The following is a 17943-nucleotide window of genomic DNA, read 5'->3' as shown; positions in this document are numbered from 1 at the left end:
CGGTGCTCCACTCGCAGCGAAGATGGAAGGCACCGGTGAGATAGAATGTGTGTGTGTGAGAGAGGAGAGGGGGAGGAGAGGGTGAGAGAGAGCAGGAGGGTGAGAGAGAGCATGGGAGGTAAGAGAGCAGGGGGGGATGCTTGAGTGTGGGTTTCAGAGAGAGGGAGCCTATATGAGGAGATTGTGAAGGAGTGTGTATGCATGTGAGAGATTGGGAGCTCATGTGTATGAAAAAGGGATCGTGTGTATGTGAGGGTGCTAGTCTGTGTGAAGGGATTGTGTATGTATGAGACAGAACCTGTGTGAAGGGTGCGTGATAGAGAGACATAGGTAGCCTATGTGAGGTGTGAGAGAGAAAGGGAGCTTGTGTGGGTGTGTATGCAAGACAGAGAGCCCTGTATGAGGGGATGTGTGTGTGCGAGAGAGTGAGGGAGCCTGTATGAGGGTGTGTGTATGTGATATTAGAGAGAGGGAGCATATGTGTGAGAGAGGGAGGGACAGAGGGAGCCTGTGTGAGGGGCAGTACTGAGAACGGGGTCAAACTCTGGGACTGGCAATAGAATGGAAGGGGTTGAGCCTAGAGGTGGAGGGGAAAGATACTGGCAGGTGGAGGAGTTGGGGCCTGAGAGGGCAAAGTGGCTAGGGGAGTAGGGAGAGCGAGTGGAAGGGACACGCTTACAGTGAATTTCTAGGGAAATTCTGCTCAAAATATTTAAAATTCTGCATCTTTAAGTAATAACTTTTTTTCTGTATTAATTTAAAATGTAATTAAAGACTGTCATGTAAATTGTGTTATTTTGACCAATATAAAGTTTGCAGAATTTAGCAGTATTTTAAGTTTTTGTGCGCAGAATTCCCCCAGGAGTACTCTAACCTCAGCTGAGTTCCAAATCCTGGAATCACAGCTGCAGTTTCTCCTCGCATGCTGCCTGCAGTGTGTGCGCTCCAGGATTACTCCTCCCTTACCTGCGGGCTTACTGAAGGGGAGTGGCTGTAGCAATAAACAGAGAAGCCTGGAGCTTTTAAAGTGTTTTTCTTGAGTCCTAGCAATTAACTCAAATTTCTTGAGCCTCTGCAGGAAATCTGGAGAGTTTCCAGGAATGGTGGTGGAATTGTCCCCAGAGGTATCATTTTAGTGATCAGCAGCACTGCAGACAGAAGAGCTCTGACATCCCTCCTGCCTTAAACCTTCCAGAATGATAAGAGGAGTGGGAGAGAAGTTGGGAAGTTGGAGTGGGTTCGAAGAATGCCAACATTTGGGTAGCAATGGTGGGAGTGCTATCAGTTGAGGGTGCAGGTGCAGTCATTTAGATAGGGGAAAGCAGGTGCTATAGCTTTGCAAGGTGAGTGGGGGTTGTACTGGAAAACTGAGGGGGGGGGGTTGTACTGCTGATCCAGAGGGAGGTGGGAAAAAGAGGAAGGGGTTTGTGCTAACAAGCAGGCCGATGCAATATCGGGTGCTCAAGTCAGCACACTGCTTAACATGCGGTTGGACGTGCGTTTTGGATGCGCTAGACATACGCCCGATGCAATGCGGGGATTAGCGCATCCAAAATGCGCATCCAATTGAGTGCATAGCTAATAGCACTCATCAGATGTAAATTCCATGTAGATGAGGCTATCAGCTATTACTCTGCAATGCCAAAAATCGCCGCATGGCCAAGGCATCCATTTTAATACAGCAAATTTAACGCCTGCCCCAGGGCAAGCCGTTAAAGCATGCCATGCTCAAGGGCTCCCAACCCCCCCCCCCCCCCCCAAAAAAAAAAAAAGTCCTGCTTTCTGTGATTCCTCCCATGCTAAATAGAAGGAACCACAGAAAGCAGAATAATGCCATGCTCAAGGCTCAATTAAAAAAAAAGAAATCCTGCTTTCTATGATTCTGTATCATTGAGATACAGTAGGAGGAACCACAGAAAGCAGAATCCCCAAGTTCTGGCCCAACTGAAGGAGTGAATAAACTAAGTGTCGGGCACTTAAGATTAATGTATTCACTCCTTCACTTACTGCCGATTGGTCCGTCCACTGTCACACGTGGGTGAAACAAGGCTGTCCTGCAAGGGGATTGGTCTTTTCACTGACAAGTGTCAGCCACTCTGCTGAGTGCCTGATGGAGAGTGCTAGGGACGCACTAATTATCCACTGCGCATCCCTTTTACACGGCAGCTCATTTACCTGTGGCATCAAGCACCCAGTTGGGACGCACTTTTTTTATGCAATGATATTGCATCGGCCTGAAGACGGGAAGGGGAGGAAATCCCTCTTGCTAATTGGCTTTCACGATGCTCTGGTTAGCATGAGGGTTTTCTGAGGCAGGGACATGCACTTTTATGGAACATCATACAAGCTCCTACTGTGGACATGCTGCATTTGCAATGTTTGTGCGTGGACTTGTTAAAATTTCTTATACAGTACATTAGCTGCCATTTTACTACATGTTACATTTCTAATGAGTGGCATGCTAAAAAAATATACAGCACAAGTTTTATTGCATAGGCCCCTTCAGGATAGCTCAGAATATTCTAATTTGTTTTGAAACACCATAAACTGATTATGAAGGCTGATACTGTATTTTCTCAATTTTCCATCCAGAATTTCCTTGACCTCTAAAGAAGTACAACACAAGCAGTTAGTAATGAACAGCATCTTTGGACCATCACAGCTGGTGAAATAGCATTCGGTGGTATATCTTCCTGATGCTAATGGTGTGACATAAAATGGCAATAAATGCAGTTCTAGACATCTTCTTAAATTCATCCCACTTCTTGCTCTAAATAATATAGTTCTATCAAGATTATAGGAAGAAGTGGGTTTAGTTTAGTATGCAGGGGTAGCCAGCTCCAATCCACAAACAGGTCTGGTTTTTCAGGATATCCACAATGAATATGCATAAGATACATTTAAATATAATGGAGACAGAGCATGCAAATCTCTCTCATGCATATCGTTGTGGATATCTTGAAAAACAGATCTGTTTATGGCTCTTGAGGGACTGAAGCTGGCCAATCCTGCAGTATAGATTCAACTGCAGGAAGCTCAAGGGTACATTTACTATTCAGAATACAATTCATAAAAAGTAAATATGAATGCTCTTTACCTGCTCCTCACTATTGTTTTTCTTCGTATGTCACTGGCCTTTTAAATGCTGGCATACATAAAAATCATCTGATAATTAGTCAGTTACACATAACAGGATATACAGAGCTAGATTTAAGTACCTCTCAACTTCCCCTCTGTCCCTGTCCTTCTCCCCACCCAAAAAAAAATACCTGGCAAGTCAGTTTGCTTGCACAATTTTGAACAGAACATCTTTTGTCCAAAGTTTTCATTACCTAATTTCTGGAAGGGAAAAAAAACAATCCACAGAAAAATCTGTGAGAACAAAACCGTCTGTGAAAAATGCTGGGGGAACGTCTGCCTAAATGTACAAAATGTATGACTTGGGTAAAGGAGTGCTATATTGTGTTAAACATTTCTGCAAAGCAGGAAAATATCATTAAAGCATTTAAAAAGCAAACTGCATAGTGAACTAAAATGAGTATTTTTTTAAGCAGGTGAAAGTACTCACCTACCGGTAACAATACAATAAATTGTAAAAACCAAGAGATTCTCAAATTTTCCTTTTAATATCAGACTCCTACGCATCCCTCTATGCCAGCAAATGCATAGTAGCTCTTCCCCACCGTCTTCCAGCTGAAGGAGGAGGATGAGCTGGCACCACTAGAGCCATTACTGCTGGTACAAAATTGAGGCTCTCAGCAGCCATTGGAGTTTCAAATTCAAGGTCAGATCTAAAATGTATCATCCACACGAGGGCAGGCACTTTCTCCTGACTAAACAAAGCTTTTCCTTATTTTGTTATTGTCATTGACAACCCATTTGACCAACTGCTTACAAAATCCAAGCAAAAGCTAGCCTACGCCAAAGTAACATCCAAACCAGTTGCTGGCCATTTCCCCTCTCTCTCATTAAAATATTGTCTAGCTCATACCTCATTAAATTCCCCAGAGGCCTGTATTTACTGCTCTCCTCCCTAGCCTGACTCCCACATAACCCTTCCCCTCTCCCCAGCCTAACCCTTGTACACTCTGACCCACCTTACCAGTTCAATCCAAGCACTCCCTTCCCCCTCTTCAGCCCAATCCCAGGAAATTTAAGTCCAAGCTGAGGTCGGGGCAGGCAGCAGTCCAGAAGAGTGGTTAGAGTCCGAAGCCAGGGTCAGAACCAGAGGTTGGGCAGATGAGACAAGGACAAGGTACTGGGAACCAAGACATGGCAAGAACAAGCAGGGCAAGGCAGGACAAGGCACAAAGATGTTAGGCAAGGAAACAGCAAGGCAAGACAAAAACAAGGAAGGAGGAGGAGGCAAGGTAACAAGAAGGCAAGACCAGGAAAAGCACAGAGACAGCAAGCAACATGCACTGCAAGAGCAGAAGGACCTGTTGCTAAGGCCAAGTTTGTAGTGCAGCTGGGTTTTAAATACCCAACCACATGGGTGCTGGCAGATGTGATTCCTGCTGCAGGGGTGTCCAGTGCTGGTGCACTGTGCATGTGCATGCATAGGGAAGCCGAGGGAAGGGCAGAATGGTGGCATCTCAGCCACATCACAAGTGTTTGAGGGTAAGTGTGGCCAGTCACGGGACATCCCATGCTGGCCAAAACGTTACACTGTCCTCTCACCATGACAGCCTTTAAAGCATGCGATAGCATCATATGCTGTGATGTAAATCTGAAAAAAAGGAGAAGTGGTTTACTATTTTGTGAAGCCCTATTGCATGGCTTTAACACTGATTTTAGCTACAACTGAGAGAGTGAGAGAGACCTGAGAGAGACTAGCTGTAATGCCATCACCCTCTGTGGGAGGCCCACCTAGTAACTCGAGGTGAGGTTTAGGTATTAGTGTAGGGGGTTAGGGGCCACTTTGACATTCAATGTGAGACGTACGATCAGAACAGTGCTCTCTTGTGAACATTTAATTAAATTAAAATAATTAAATTAAATTAATAAAGTAATTAAATTAAATTACAATCATGTTATTTCTCTTATTTCTCTTATGTCAAACTTTATTGGTTGATTATAGTTACAATAGTTATATTTTGGTAGAGGGAAACCTGATTAATGTAAAGCTTAAAGCTGCTAATTGTTTACTTTTTCTTTTCTTTAAAACGGTTAATTGTAAAATCTGTTTCTAATTTATCTTTTTGACTGGTTAATTTTTGTATAAACTGTTTAATGTAAAGCCTGTTGCTAAATTAATGTTGTCTGTAAACCGAGGTGATGTATATCTATACGTACCACGGTATATAAGAATCTCGAAATAAATAAATTTGATGACCCTCGGAGTGAGGAAACTCACCCAAAGATGAGATTTGTGCAATGTTCTCTCAACCTAGCTTGATGGACTCTCTACCTGGGTAACATCAAGCTAGGTTGAGAGAACATTACACAAATCTCATCTTTGGGTGAGTTTCCTCACTCCAAGGGTCATTAAATGTTCACAAGTGAGCACTGTTCTGTTCGTACGTCTCACATTGAATGTCAAAGTGGCCCCTAACCCTCTACACTAATACCTAAACCTCACCTCGAGTTACTAGGTGGGCCTCCCACAGAGATATAAATACTTATCTAGGGTGATGGTATTATGGCTAGTTTCTCTCTCTCTCTCTTTCTCTTCCCCTCTCTCTCTAAAACATGGTCCCCCCAGTGGTTGTATGTAGGAAATGGCACTTATCTGAAAGTTATCACAATTTGTGGTAACTTAGCTCTTTACATAGGTATTAGTGCAAATTGCAATAAACTGCCTATTAGCATAAAACACACACCCCTTTTCCTATCATATGCAAAAATTATAGCATTTTGATAAATCCAGGCCTTAGATTGTAAGCCCTCTGGGGATACGGAAATACAGTATCTGAATGTAATCTGCTTTGAAGTGCTGAAAAAAGTGTGAAAAGCAGAATATAAAAATCTAAAATAAATAAATACCTCAAAATCTGTCTGCCTCACCTGCCTTATCATAGAACCGCCCGTCAGTAAGGAACATAGGGTTATTTTAGGTGATGTTTGAGTAAGGTGCAATATATTTCTAGGGGGCTGAAAGCAATTCTGCTATGTCAAGTAGTCATTTTGGTGATGATAGGGTAAGGTGGAAGGTAGTTTTCCAATATAGCCTTTTATATGATAAGTAAAGTGTGAGGTGGTTTGTAGGTTTCATCTGGATAAAGATCAATGAGTGTAGGGATGTGGCAGGTGTATAGCAGTAGAACTGACTGCAGTAATTCCTGTTGTATATCAATAGTTTTCTTAGGTACTGGATTAGGGGACCATGTCTTGAGAGGCAGGTCATCATCCAAGTCTTTGTCTGAAGATTGCCTTAAAAAGCTATGGTTTTAATAATTTCTTGACAGTTCAGTAGTTAGATGCAAGGGATTGGAAATGAATTTGAGAAGACTTTTTGGGTCAGATTTACTAAAGTTTTTTTTCCTATTCTGTGTCTTATCCAGCTAACTTTGAAGTATATTCAATAGTGCAGCCACACTATTGAATATAGTCGACTATCTTAAAGTTAGCCCGCTATCTATGGCAGGATAACTTTAGGACATTTCTTTGGCCCGACCAGACTTAGCTAGCTAAGTCATATAGCTAACTCTGACTATATCGGAGATAACTTGATAACTTAGGGGCCGATGCAATACAGTGCGCTGAGCCCAGCTCAGCCCGGTGCAAGCGTTAATTGCTGAGTGCTACTAAAACTAGTACAGATATTAAGTGGGAGGAACAACTCTTTAAAAAAATAATTTAAAAAATAATTAAAAAAAAAAAAGTTTTAAAAAAGCACTGGCAGGGGTTTGGAAAATGGACACTGGTTAATTCAGCGACCATTCTCCCAACCTGACTACCGGCACCAGAAGGAGTGTATGGAATCAATATTAAAGTGTCGGGCACTTAATATAAATTTATTCACTTCTTCTTCACTTATTGCCCATTGGTCCTTTTCACTGACATTTGTCAGTGAAAGGACCAATCCCCTTTCAGGACAGCCTTCTGAAAGGTGATTGGTCCTTTCACCGACATGTGAGCGTAAAGGGACCAATCAGCAATAAGTGAATAAATTAATATTAAGTGCCTCTACAAGGTATACCATTCATGGGATGAAACATCCAAAAGGCCACAACTAGCATAATGCAAAGTCTGTGAGGGCTGATCAATTTACAAAACTGAACTGATGCACAGAGGTGCATCATTATTCAGAGATTTATGAAAAATCACTGCAGCCTTAAACATTATCCACTATGAGATTGGTTGCCACTGAAGAGACTAAAGCACTGGAGTAATGTGATCTGTTAGCTTAGCACCAGTGAGAATTCATGCAGCTGTATTCTGAACAATATGAAGGGCCTAAAGAGTATTGACAATATAGATGGAATTACAGTAATCTAGCCTGGTAAGGACCAACATTTGCAAAACCGAGCAAAAGTCCAACAAACTCAGGATTGGCTTCAACTTTTGCTGAAGACATAACTTAAAAGATGCTATATTTTTTCCCACCGTATTGACATGTGCATGAAAGCATAAATCAGTTTTGAAAGTTACTTAAGTTGATATAGGAATTATCCACTCGTTATACTGCAAGGAAACCTGCTGTAGAAGGAAATCTGCTCAACACAATTGCCTCAGTCTTCCTGATATTAAGTGCAAGTCTATTCTTGAACATCCAGTACTATATGTCAGTCAAACATTTTAGTATTAATGCTGCAGCATTGGTCCAAGATTTACTGGTAGCCATACAGACCATCAACTAAGGCCTTCACTACATTTTGGTTGAAAGAATTTATTTCAAGTTGCGTTTATCATATAAAGAGTTTATCCTATTGGGCGATTTTAACTTTCTTATTGATTCTACTGTGGGAGGCCTAGTTACATATTTTATAGCATTTTTAGACAATTTGGGATTTATACAATTGGTTACTTGGCCTAGACATCTTAATGGAGATTCTTTAGATTTACTTTTTAAATTGTGTTAACACCTAGTGGTTAATGATATTGTTGTCGCAATTCCTTTTTCTGGAGGAGACCATTTTTTACTTAATTTTATTTTGGTCAATATTGTGGTATCAAAAATCATGTTTCCTGAGATGACATTCTTAAGGAATTAAAACAAATTTTAACCTCTGATAATATAAGAAGTTCTTTGAAAAATTCACAGATTGAGTTCAGTTGTCTGTCTCTTCAAACTCCTGGAATATGATTTTAGAATCATTCCATGAGACACTTGCTCCTAAACGTTTGTATGAGATTAAAACTCAGAGAATTGCACCTTAGTTTCATGAGGGCTTCATTTGCTTAATTGCCAGGTTTGCCAGTCAGAGAGAAAAAGGCAGAAATGTAAATCAGATGAATCCCTGATTAGATATGATGAGACTGTGCTTATATATAGATTAGCCATTAATTGTACTAAGAAACCGTGTTTATTATGTCTTTTGTTGTCCTGGTGTTTGTCTATGATTATTACAAATGTTTTTATGTAACTCACTTCGAACTATAGAGTATGTTGGTAATAAATCTTTTAAATAAAAAAAATATCATTAGGCCAACTTTATCTTGGGTCAGGAGCTTTACTGCTAAAAGGAGACGATCCGGGCTTGTCCGGGGTCGTCGATGGTAACGTGGGCTCGAGCGTAGGACGGCGGCCGGCAGGGGGCGGGGAGGGGGGGGGGGGGGGAGGAGAAGTGAGAGAGGTTGCACCAATGGGAGGCAGCGAAATTCAAATGCTGTCCTGCCATTGGTGCATTGACAAGTTAGAAGGGGGGAAGGTGTAGGGAGAAAGTCAGTTGGGAGAAAGTCAGCGGAGCAAGCAGAGGGTTCTTTGCTTGCTGCGTGTCTGAGTCCCAGCTTTTCCAGCGCGCGGTTCGTTTTGTGCCGTTTGCGTTTCCCCTTTTTCTTTTGGGCGGTGCACAGCGCTGCGAGCCATGCGGCGCTCGACGGGGCAGCAGAGGGCAAAGCCGCGAGGGAGATCCTCCTCGTGGCCCTCGGCAAGGGAGGCCGGAGAGGGCCGGGCGACCGTCACGGCGGCGCGGGACCTTTCACTAAACGTGAGTTTTCCATGCCAAGGCGCCCGGTCGGGCGCGCTCCACACCCCAATTTCGCCTCCTAAATCCCCACCCCCCCGTGCCGGTCCCGCATGCAGCGAACTCCGGGGAAAGCGGCCCGGAGCCGGACAGCCCGCCCCCCCCCCCCCTGCAGCCCGGGTTCCCATTTCGGGCTGGTGACGGCACGTAGCATGCGGCCGGGCCCGGATCCAGCCACGTGTCAGGATTTCGAGGCGGCTAGGCCGCCCCCGCTGCCCGGTCTTGCTGCTGCCACCGAGGATACAGCCTCGCAGGGTGCCGCTGCCCCCACGAGTGCGGTACCCCCCTCCCCCTGCGGGGGCGCGCCCTAAGCAGCGTCCCGCTACAGGGCAGTCAGCGCGAATACGCGGCGAGGCCTCCTTTGCGGCCAGCGGGTCTAGCCCCGTCCTTCCCCGTGCCCGCCCTGGTTCAGCTGGCCGGCGTAGGAGCGCGGCCCGCTGGGGGCCCCAGTGGGGGCTCTCCGGCAGCCTTCCCCAAGGGTAGGGGTGCACCCCGTGCGGCGAGCTGTCGCCCCATTCCTTCCGGTGGAGCCCCCTCCCTTCCCCCACTGCTACTCGCGAGGCACACCCCCCCCCTCCCGGAGCGAGGCCCAGTGGATACGGCGGCCTTAATTGCCGATATCCTGGGGCATATGGCCAGGTCGGGGTATAGTTTCCTCCAGGGGCCTAGTGACGGCGGCGTTCGGTGTAGCCCGGGGATAGGCGGGTGGCAGGTGGGTTCCGGGGCGAGCAATTTTTCCCGGGCGCGTCGGGCCCACCCAGCGGTGTGCAGTGCGTGGGAGGGCAGAGGGGGCTGCGCTTGGGCACGAGCGCGGGTACAGGCGCGTTGGTGGCGCGTTGGTGGCGCCGAGCGCGGAGGCCAGAGGGGGGGGTTAGCGGTGCGAGGGGTTTTTTCGCAGCGGACGAGGAGGAGGAGCTCCCAGGCCCGTCCAGCCGCGAAACGTGGAGGGAGCAGGAGGGTCTGGTGTCTGGCGGAACGGCAGAGCGGTGGACGAGGGAAGGAGAAGGCATGTTGCCGGATGCAGCGTGCACGGAGGCCACGGGACCGAAGGATGCAGGCGCTATCGGTGTGGACACGGATGCGGGTAAGGCAGGGCTGCTGCGAGCGGGCAGGGAACGGGGGGGTAGGAGACAGAGGTCCCGCGGGGAGTCCAGTTCGAGCTCTTCGACCTCAACGTCGTGCTCTAGCGAGGCGGGGCCTAGCAAGAGGGCGGTGTTAGGTGAGGGTCCCAAATGCGAGGCGAGCTGCCCAGCGTCGGCGTCCCTTTCCGAATTGTGGGAAGAGGTCCCTACGCACTTGGTTAAGCGGATTAGGAAGAGAAAATTTGTAAATATATTTAAGCTGCTGGAGGGTAGAAGGGGTGGGAAGAAGTTATCCAAAAAAGCGAAGAAGCGCCTTAGGAAGAGTGGATCGGGGCCGCGAATCGCCAAGAACATAGTAAATTGGATAAGGGGTTTCTTACGGTTGGCAAGCGTAGTTAGCCACTTTGATCCTTCCCAGTATGGAGCTTTGCTGTCCTACGCGGACAGCATTTTGGGTGCGTTCCGGGATTACGAAGGTTGGGCATGGCTCAACTATGACGAGAAATTCCGGGATAAGATGGCGGGGAATAAATTTATGTCATGGGGTTCCCAGGACATACATCTGTGGTTGACACAGATGACCAACAAAGGGGTAGGGGCGGCAAAGAAGAGTATGATGGGGGGAGGGACAAGGGTTGCGGTGGGCACGGTGCCAGCGGGTGGCGTCAAGGGGCATTCCTTTCGGGCTGGAGGGGCGCGGGCGGGAGAACCGGGCTCAAGGAGCGCGGGGGGGGGGGGGGGCAGCGGACATCTGTTGGCGATTTAACAAACTCACATGTTTGTTTCCCCGAGTGCAAATTTCGGCATGCCTGAGCGACTTGCGGGGGGGCCCACTCAGCCATTAAGTGCCCTCAAGGGGCAAGAGAGGGGGTTGGTAAGGGGGCCAAATAGTTACGATCTAACGTGCAAGGCGGACTCCCCTATCATTGTGGACGAATTGGTTGAGAGTCTACGGGATTACCCTGATAGGGTAGCAGGTGTTCTATTGCGGGATGGTTTTAGGGAGGGTTTTCGAATCCCCTATGGGGGTCCGGGGCAGGGGGGGAAGGGCTAGGAATTCCAGGTCGGTGTACCCACTGGCGCATGTGGCCAGGGCCAAACTGCTCGAGGAAATTGAATTGGGCAGGATAGCGGGGCCGTTTCCGGGCAAGCCGTACGAGCAGATGCACTTATCTCCGTTGGCAGTTATCCCGAAAAAGGTAGCGGGTAAATTTAGATTGATCCTGAATTTGTCGCATCCAGTCGGGGGGTCAGTTAACGATTTTATTCCAAAGGAAGCGTGCACGGTGAAGTATGCATCCTTCGACGAGGAAAGCAGGGCCGGGGGCGCTGCTAGCCAAGGCGGACATTGAGTCCGCCTTGGCTAGCAGCTGAAGTTGGAATAGATCTGTTTAATAATGCCTTGGAAGATGGAATTCGGCAGCAGATGAGTTAAAGGGGGCCGCAGTGGGGGCACAAAAGACTGAAATTTGGTCTTTGTTGGTGGCGGAAAACCCGAGCCATATGTTGTATTGTATATTTTGAAACTGTAATGGACCGTTCAGAGGGGGGGGGAGGAATGCCCGTGTAGCTTGGGGCCGCTACACAGGAAGGCCTAAAGAGCAAGGGGGGGGCCGATGCTCAGGCCGCAAGCTTACCCTCGCTGGTGACGTGGCGGGGTAAGTAGGGGGGGGGGGCAAAACGCTAGCTTACCACCGGGCTGCGGTGGTAAGCGAAGATTGGGATGTGGCAGAGGAGGTGGAGGAGGGGATGTTATTTGGATTTATGTTAAGATTGCGGCTCGGGTTAGGTTCAATAAACTGCGGCCTTTTGTTATCACCATACAGTTGTTACGTAGTATTATTACAAGGGGGGGAGAGAAGAATGACAGCTGCCGAAACGAATGTCTCGAGTCCCTATGTTAAAGGAGACGATCCGGGCTTGTCCGGGGTCGTCGATGGTAACGTGGGCTCGAGCGTAGGACGGCGGCCGGCAGGGGGCGGAGAAGTGAGAGAGGTTGCACCAATGGGAGGCAGCGAAATTCAAATGCTGTCCTGCCATTGGTGCATTGACAAGTTAGAAGGGGGGAAGGTGTAGGGAGAAAGTCAGTTGGGAAACAGGCAGCGGAGCAAGCAGAGGGTTCTTTGCTTCCCGCCCTCCCTCCCTTGGACGTTATGCGGAATTGTTGTGTGTATTTTGGGCATGTCGCAGAGGAGTCGGAAAACCCGAGCCATATGTTGTATATTTTGAAACTGTAATGGACCGTTCGGAGGGGGGGGAGGAATGCCCGTGTAGCTTGGGGCCGCTACACGGGAAGGCCTAAAGAGCAAGGGGGGGGCCGATGCTCAGGCCGCAAGCTTACCCTCGCTGGTGACGTGGCGGGGTAAGTAGGGGGAGGGGGGGAGGGGGGGAGGGGGGAGGGGGGGGGGGGGGGGGCAAAACGCTAGCTTACCACCGGGCTGCGGTGGTAAGCGAAGATTGGGATGTGGCAGAGGAGGTGGAGGAGGGGATGTTATTTGGATTTATGTTAAGATTGCGGCTCGGGTTAGGTTCAATAAACTGCGGCCTTTTGTTATCACCATACAGTTGTTATGTAGTATTATTACAAGGGGGGGAGAGAAGAATGACAGCTGCCGGAACGAATGTCTCGAGTCCCTAGGTTAACATTCAGTATTCCCCTACTGGGAAGATGCAATAACTTCTGTACTTATTGATTTTGGCATACATTATTGCCACTCCACCTTCGCTACCCATAGCTCTTGCCCCTAACAGAATTGCAGAGGATGAAGAAGTTGTGATCACCTGGAAAATTCCCTCTCTCAATTGATAAAAAGCTTGATGCTAAAAAAGAAGACATAATGGCAAAGGAGAAAACACAAGAACAGCATTGCTAATAGAAGGGTTAGCATCAAGTGACTATTCTGTACTATGTATGGAGAGAGAAGATCTTCGAGTACCAACGGATGCAATCAGAGACCAAGAAAATGTGGCAGAAAAATACAGAGATAGTCCCAGTTGTATTGGGCGCCACCAGCCTGATTAAAAGACATTCCAGGCACACATTAATACACTGCCTATGCATATTGTATCCTGTGAACTCCAGAAGAAGGATCTCTTTGACACAATGCAAGTATAAAGAAAAACACTAACAGTAAATTTTGAGAGACTGAGATCCTATCCAACACGCCCTGGCTTACAAGTCATGTACATTCCTGTTATGGTATGCACAAAACGAGTCCATTGCATCTCAGGCTGGAGAAAAACGTATTTTACTGAAACTACATTTTAATAAAAGGACTGGAAAACACATGTGCATGTTTTACAAAATGCTTCCTTTAGGATCCCAGATAATATTGCTGCACATGGTTTAACACAGTCTATCAAATGATCATGCAAGGAGCTTTGGCCTTTCATATAGAATACTGCAGACATGCTGTATGCTGATCTTCTTGAAGATTATCAACAAACAAAATCTAATGAGGATCTTGCACTAGGATAACACAAAAGGCTTTATGCTGGTAATTTGATGCCGAGAAGCATCAAATTACCAAGACTGTATCAATCATAACAGTGAGCACAGTAAATCTGTTGCGTTTGTGTCCTATAAACTCAGTGCAAATTGGAAAAGCTTACCTGTCTGCTGGCGTCCTTTGGTCCTAACTGTAAAGCCCAAGCTGAGACATTATTGAATCCTTTGACAATCATACAGTCTGGGAACAGGGAGGCCAAGTATTCTGCATTGGATTCTGGGTATTGGTCCACTCTCATATTATTGCTGACATCTATTAGAATTTTACCAGAAAGAAGATGTTTGAGGTCCCAGAGGGAGGCATAGTGTTCTCGATGTATAGCAACAAAGATAATGTTAGCTTTTGTTACAGCATCTTCGTGATGAGTGATGTCCACCACATGTGGAAAAAACTCAGAAGCGCGTTTTGGGTCCCTGCTTCCTACAACCACATGGTATCCACATTTAATAAGTCTTATGGTCAGGGATTTGGCAAAATCTCCACTTCCTAATATACCTATGGTGATCTTATGTGTTTCCTTTGTACCATTTATACCATTGGGCAAAAATGTTTCATTCAGGCTTTTAGGACTTCCCATCATAGAGATTGATTCCATGATTCGAAATGTTGACAAAGTCCTTTAAAAATGAAATATAAAAGAGAAAAATTATGGTTGATAAGAAAACCGTTTAAAAATTCACAACATATTTTAATATAAAGTCTTTCCCTCTGGTCTCATCTGTTGGTAAGGTAGTGCTACGATACTTATATATTCTGGAGGACACAGATATGAAAGCAAAGTAACTACTCCCTTTGCCAAGAGTGTGCACAAAAAGTGCATCTACCTGAGGCCACTTAGTGCATCCTTGGAGAAGAATATGCAACTTGAGGTTCTTAGGAAATAGGTAGAGAATACCCACTGTCCTATAACTGCTGCTCACAGTGACAGTCACCAAATTAATTTTCTTCAACCAACTGTGCTACCAATATTTCACATTTAACATTTTGCTTGTTAGAAGCAGTAACATGAATAATGAACCTTTCAATCTACTTTTAGATGAAAAAAAAAATTATGAAGCTTTAAAAAAAAAAAAATCCTCTTCAGACAGCTATTTATTTTGTTATTTATTTATTTATAAAGGCTTATATTCCACATTCTCTGATACAATTGTTTAGATGAAATAAATGGTATGAAGCTTTTAAAACCTCTTCAGACTTAGCCATTTCTATTGTTAGGAGGCTAACTAAATCAAGATCTTTGTGCCTGTACAACAGAAACCAGTGAAAACATCATTCTGCTACATCCAAAGCATGAAAAGAGCAAAAGAAGAGAGCAGAAAAGCCCCCTTTGAAGACAGGGAACTCAGTGTTTATGAATAGCTATAATATTTTAAAATTAAAAACAACATAAATCTCTATGCACTACATTGAGGTACTTACCTTGTGTGATATTTCCCCATGGGCTCATTAGGAAATGTAGGAAATTTAACAGCAGGCAGAGGCTTTTATAATGGCATCACTACGCCTATATGCTGCCTATTCAGGGAGGATGGGGAAATGGTGCAGTTTTACATTCCAATGGCAGGATACAGGAAGCAGAGAGCAGTACTCAGCAGCACTGCATATAAAGGGCTACAGAAATGATAAGTAGTATAGGACTATACTTCCTATACCCTAACAGGAATCATTTTTTTGCTATTTCCTGAGCCTTTGGATTGGTTATCATGGAGATGACGCGTAGGTAGAGCGCCAGCATTCCCACACAGCAAGTGTGGCCGTAAACGCAATAAGCATTACTGTGGATGCAGGACCTGCTACCATAGGCAAATCACTGTGGTCCTAATTTGTATAATTCCAGGATAGTATATCCCATGGTCAACCTGTGTTTACCAAGAGTGGTAAATCTGGCCCTGTGCCGGAGGTAATTCATTTTTCAGTTTGATGTATTCCATGCCCGAGAATGTAATGCATATGGCAAATGGCAGCTGTGATGATAGCTTTAGCAATATGGATGCCTGTCTCTGTTAGAAGCCAGGCTGAAATCACCAACTTCTTTCACCCTGAGATGACAGGAGGCTCTAACAAACTGTAATGAGAATTTGACATACTCTCCCAGTACAGTTTTAAATATATATAATTTGCATGTGGGTGTATTAGTACCACTATTAGTGGGATTTATTTTATGTTAATTTGGAGCTTAGCCTATTGAGAGCTAGTGGAGTTGGCCATGAATGCCACTTTGGACATCTATACCACAGAACTGCAATCCCTGGTAGGCAATGTATCATACTTCAGTTGAGAAATGGGAACCTTAAAACAATTTTAACTTTAGCATCAAATATAAGGCTATTGATATGTTCATAACAAAAAAAAACCCAGTAAGATCCTGGCACCACAGTTATGCAGGTGATCTATGACTATTTGGTGAACCCTCTTGAAAACTGAAATGTAATAGCCTTAGATTAATAAGGCCACCAAAAGAAATCAGACAGATCAAAAATTCTCAACTGGTCTGATTTAAATTTCAGACTCCATTTTTTAAAGTATCTACGGTAACATACAGAGGGGATTTATATGACTGATTTGGGAGTAAATGTAAATTCCTTCTTTTTATATCACAGCTCAGAGTTTGAGTCAAGCCTAGAATGTCTTTAATTAGCCAAGATGGAAGATTAATAGCCAGAGAAAATTATTCAACAGCAAAAAGATTTTGAATTCACATGAAATCCTTCTTCTGACTTCCTGATACTTCAAGATGGGTAGCTAACTAAATATTAACACAACACACCATTTTGAAACTTTTATGCATTCCATACCTGTAAAAAAATATTATATAGTTTCATTTTCTGCTTGGCATCAAGCATGAGAAACAGTCAAGATAGCCTTGCTCATTTATGTCTCACCTTTATGATTCCAAAAGCCTGGTGATTACCAATTCTTGTTTCTGGTCAGGTTCTAAGGACAAAAAGGACTCTGGGTTAATCCAAAATATACCATTTTATGCACATATAAGCAACAGCTATAATTGATAGCACAATAATTTGAGTGTGTTTTTTTCAAAAATTCTAAACAAGGCTATGGTGAAAAAAATATTTAACAAGCAGAAACCAAATATACATTCCCATTTTAAAGGAAAAGCAAACCCAGTCAAGACGTGTTCTTGCAGATTCCTACAAAAGAACATGCATTTAACTGAGCTTTTTTTTCCCCAAATCAGGGCCCAAAGGAAGAAGGAGCTGCGATTCCAGCTACCCTAGGCCTTCTGCATGAAGCACATTCGCAGCACCCATTTCTTGGGCTGACCGAAATCCCCACTGGCCTTCATCACAAAAGGACGGCAAACTCCCCTCTGAATGCGAGCGAGAGCCAGTACCGTGCGGCGCCGAGCAGGTGCGCCCTCGCCGGCTGTCAGCGGCGGAGGAGATAGGAGAAGGGACGAGCCGCAGATTCCTGCAGCTCCGGCTCAGCCGATTCGTGCGGCGCTCTTGCTCCCCCCCCTAAATGGGGAATCGGCGGCTCCTGCCTCCTCAGCCGTGGGCGAGCTCCCTCTCTCCTGTGATGCGGCGGAGAGCCCCTGGCCGCGCCGAGGGAGAGGTAGAGCCGGGCAGTGGCGCCCCCCACCCGGCTAACTCCCGCGCTCCGGGCATCCCCTCCGCCACCCCCGGAGCTCCTCCTGCACTCCGGGAAAGGGCAAGAGAGGGAGGGCCCACGCGCATTTAATTTCCCAGCTTGAGACTTCTTGGATTTAAAACTAGCATCAGGCGGTAGCTACGAGGCTCTTTGCAAGTCTAATTACTGCAAGCTTTTAAATAATTCAGCAGCAGTTAAAGGAAAACATTCAGAGCCCGAATTCGTTTTTATTTCTTTTTTTTTTTTTTTTTAATGAACTATAAAGTTCTGGAATGAACTATAAAGTTTTGGAATGTCTTCTTACTTCGATATTCTGTACGCAAGCAAATAGGGCTCTGCTGACTTGATCCTCATCAGAACACTATGCAGCCAGCACCCGATACATGCAAAGCACACATGATTATTATTATTATGATTGATTAATATATGTTATTGTTCTTAGTATACTACCTTTCTTTAAAAATCAAAGTGATTTACAGTCTAAAAGACATAAAATCATAAAATTCATTAGACACAAACTAAAAAATACATTCAATAACATCAAATAACTAAAATCATTTAGTATCAATCACAGATATCAATAGTAAATCATATATTAATAAAATTATATTAAAA

At 45.2% G+C, this 17943-nt stretch overlaps 1 protein-coding gene across 1 annotated transcript in view; it reads right to left on the bottom strand.

Annotated features, from left to right (window-relative positions):
- STEAP2 (STEAP2 metalloreductase) overlaps window positions 1-17376 on the bottom strand; it is a 65513-nt gene extending 48137 nt beyond the window's left edge. The window contains exons 1-3 of the mRNA XM_029588783.1: window positions 17072-17376; window positions 16602-16653; window positions 13823-14336 (exon numbers count right to left, since the gene is read on the bottom strand). Coding sequence (XP_029444643.1) covers window positions 13823-14314 — 492 coding nt within the window. The 5' untranslated portion in view covers window positions 14315-14336; window positions 16602-16653; window positions 17072-17376. The remainder of the gene's footprint in view (window positions 1-13822; window positions 14337-16601; window positions 16654-17071) is intronic.
- Between the last annotated feature and the right edge of the window lie 567 nt (window positions 17377-17943).

The sequence above is a fragment of the Rhinatrema bivittatum genome, chromosome 2, assembly GCF_901001135.1.
Source record: "Rhinatrema bivittatum chromosome 2, aRhiBiv1.1, whole genome shotgun sequence".
Lineage (NCBI taxonomy): Eukaryota > Metazoa > Chordata > Amphibia > Gymnophiona > Rhinatrematidae > Rhinatrema > Rhinatrema bivittatum.
This window is presented reverse-complemented; position numbering and strand designations above follow the sequence as displayed.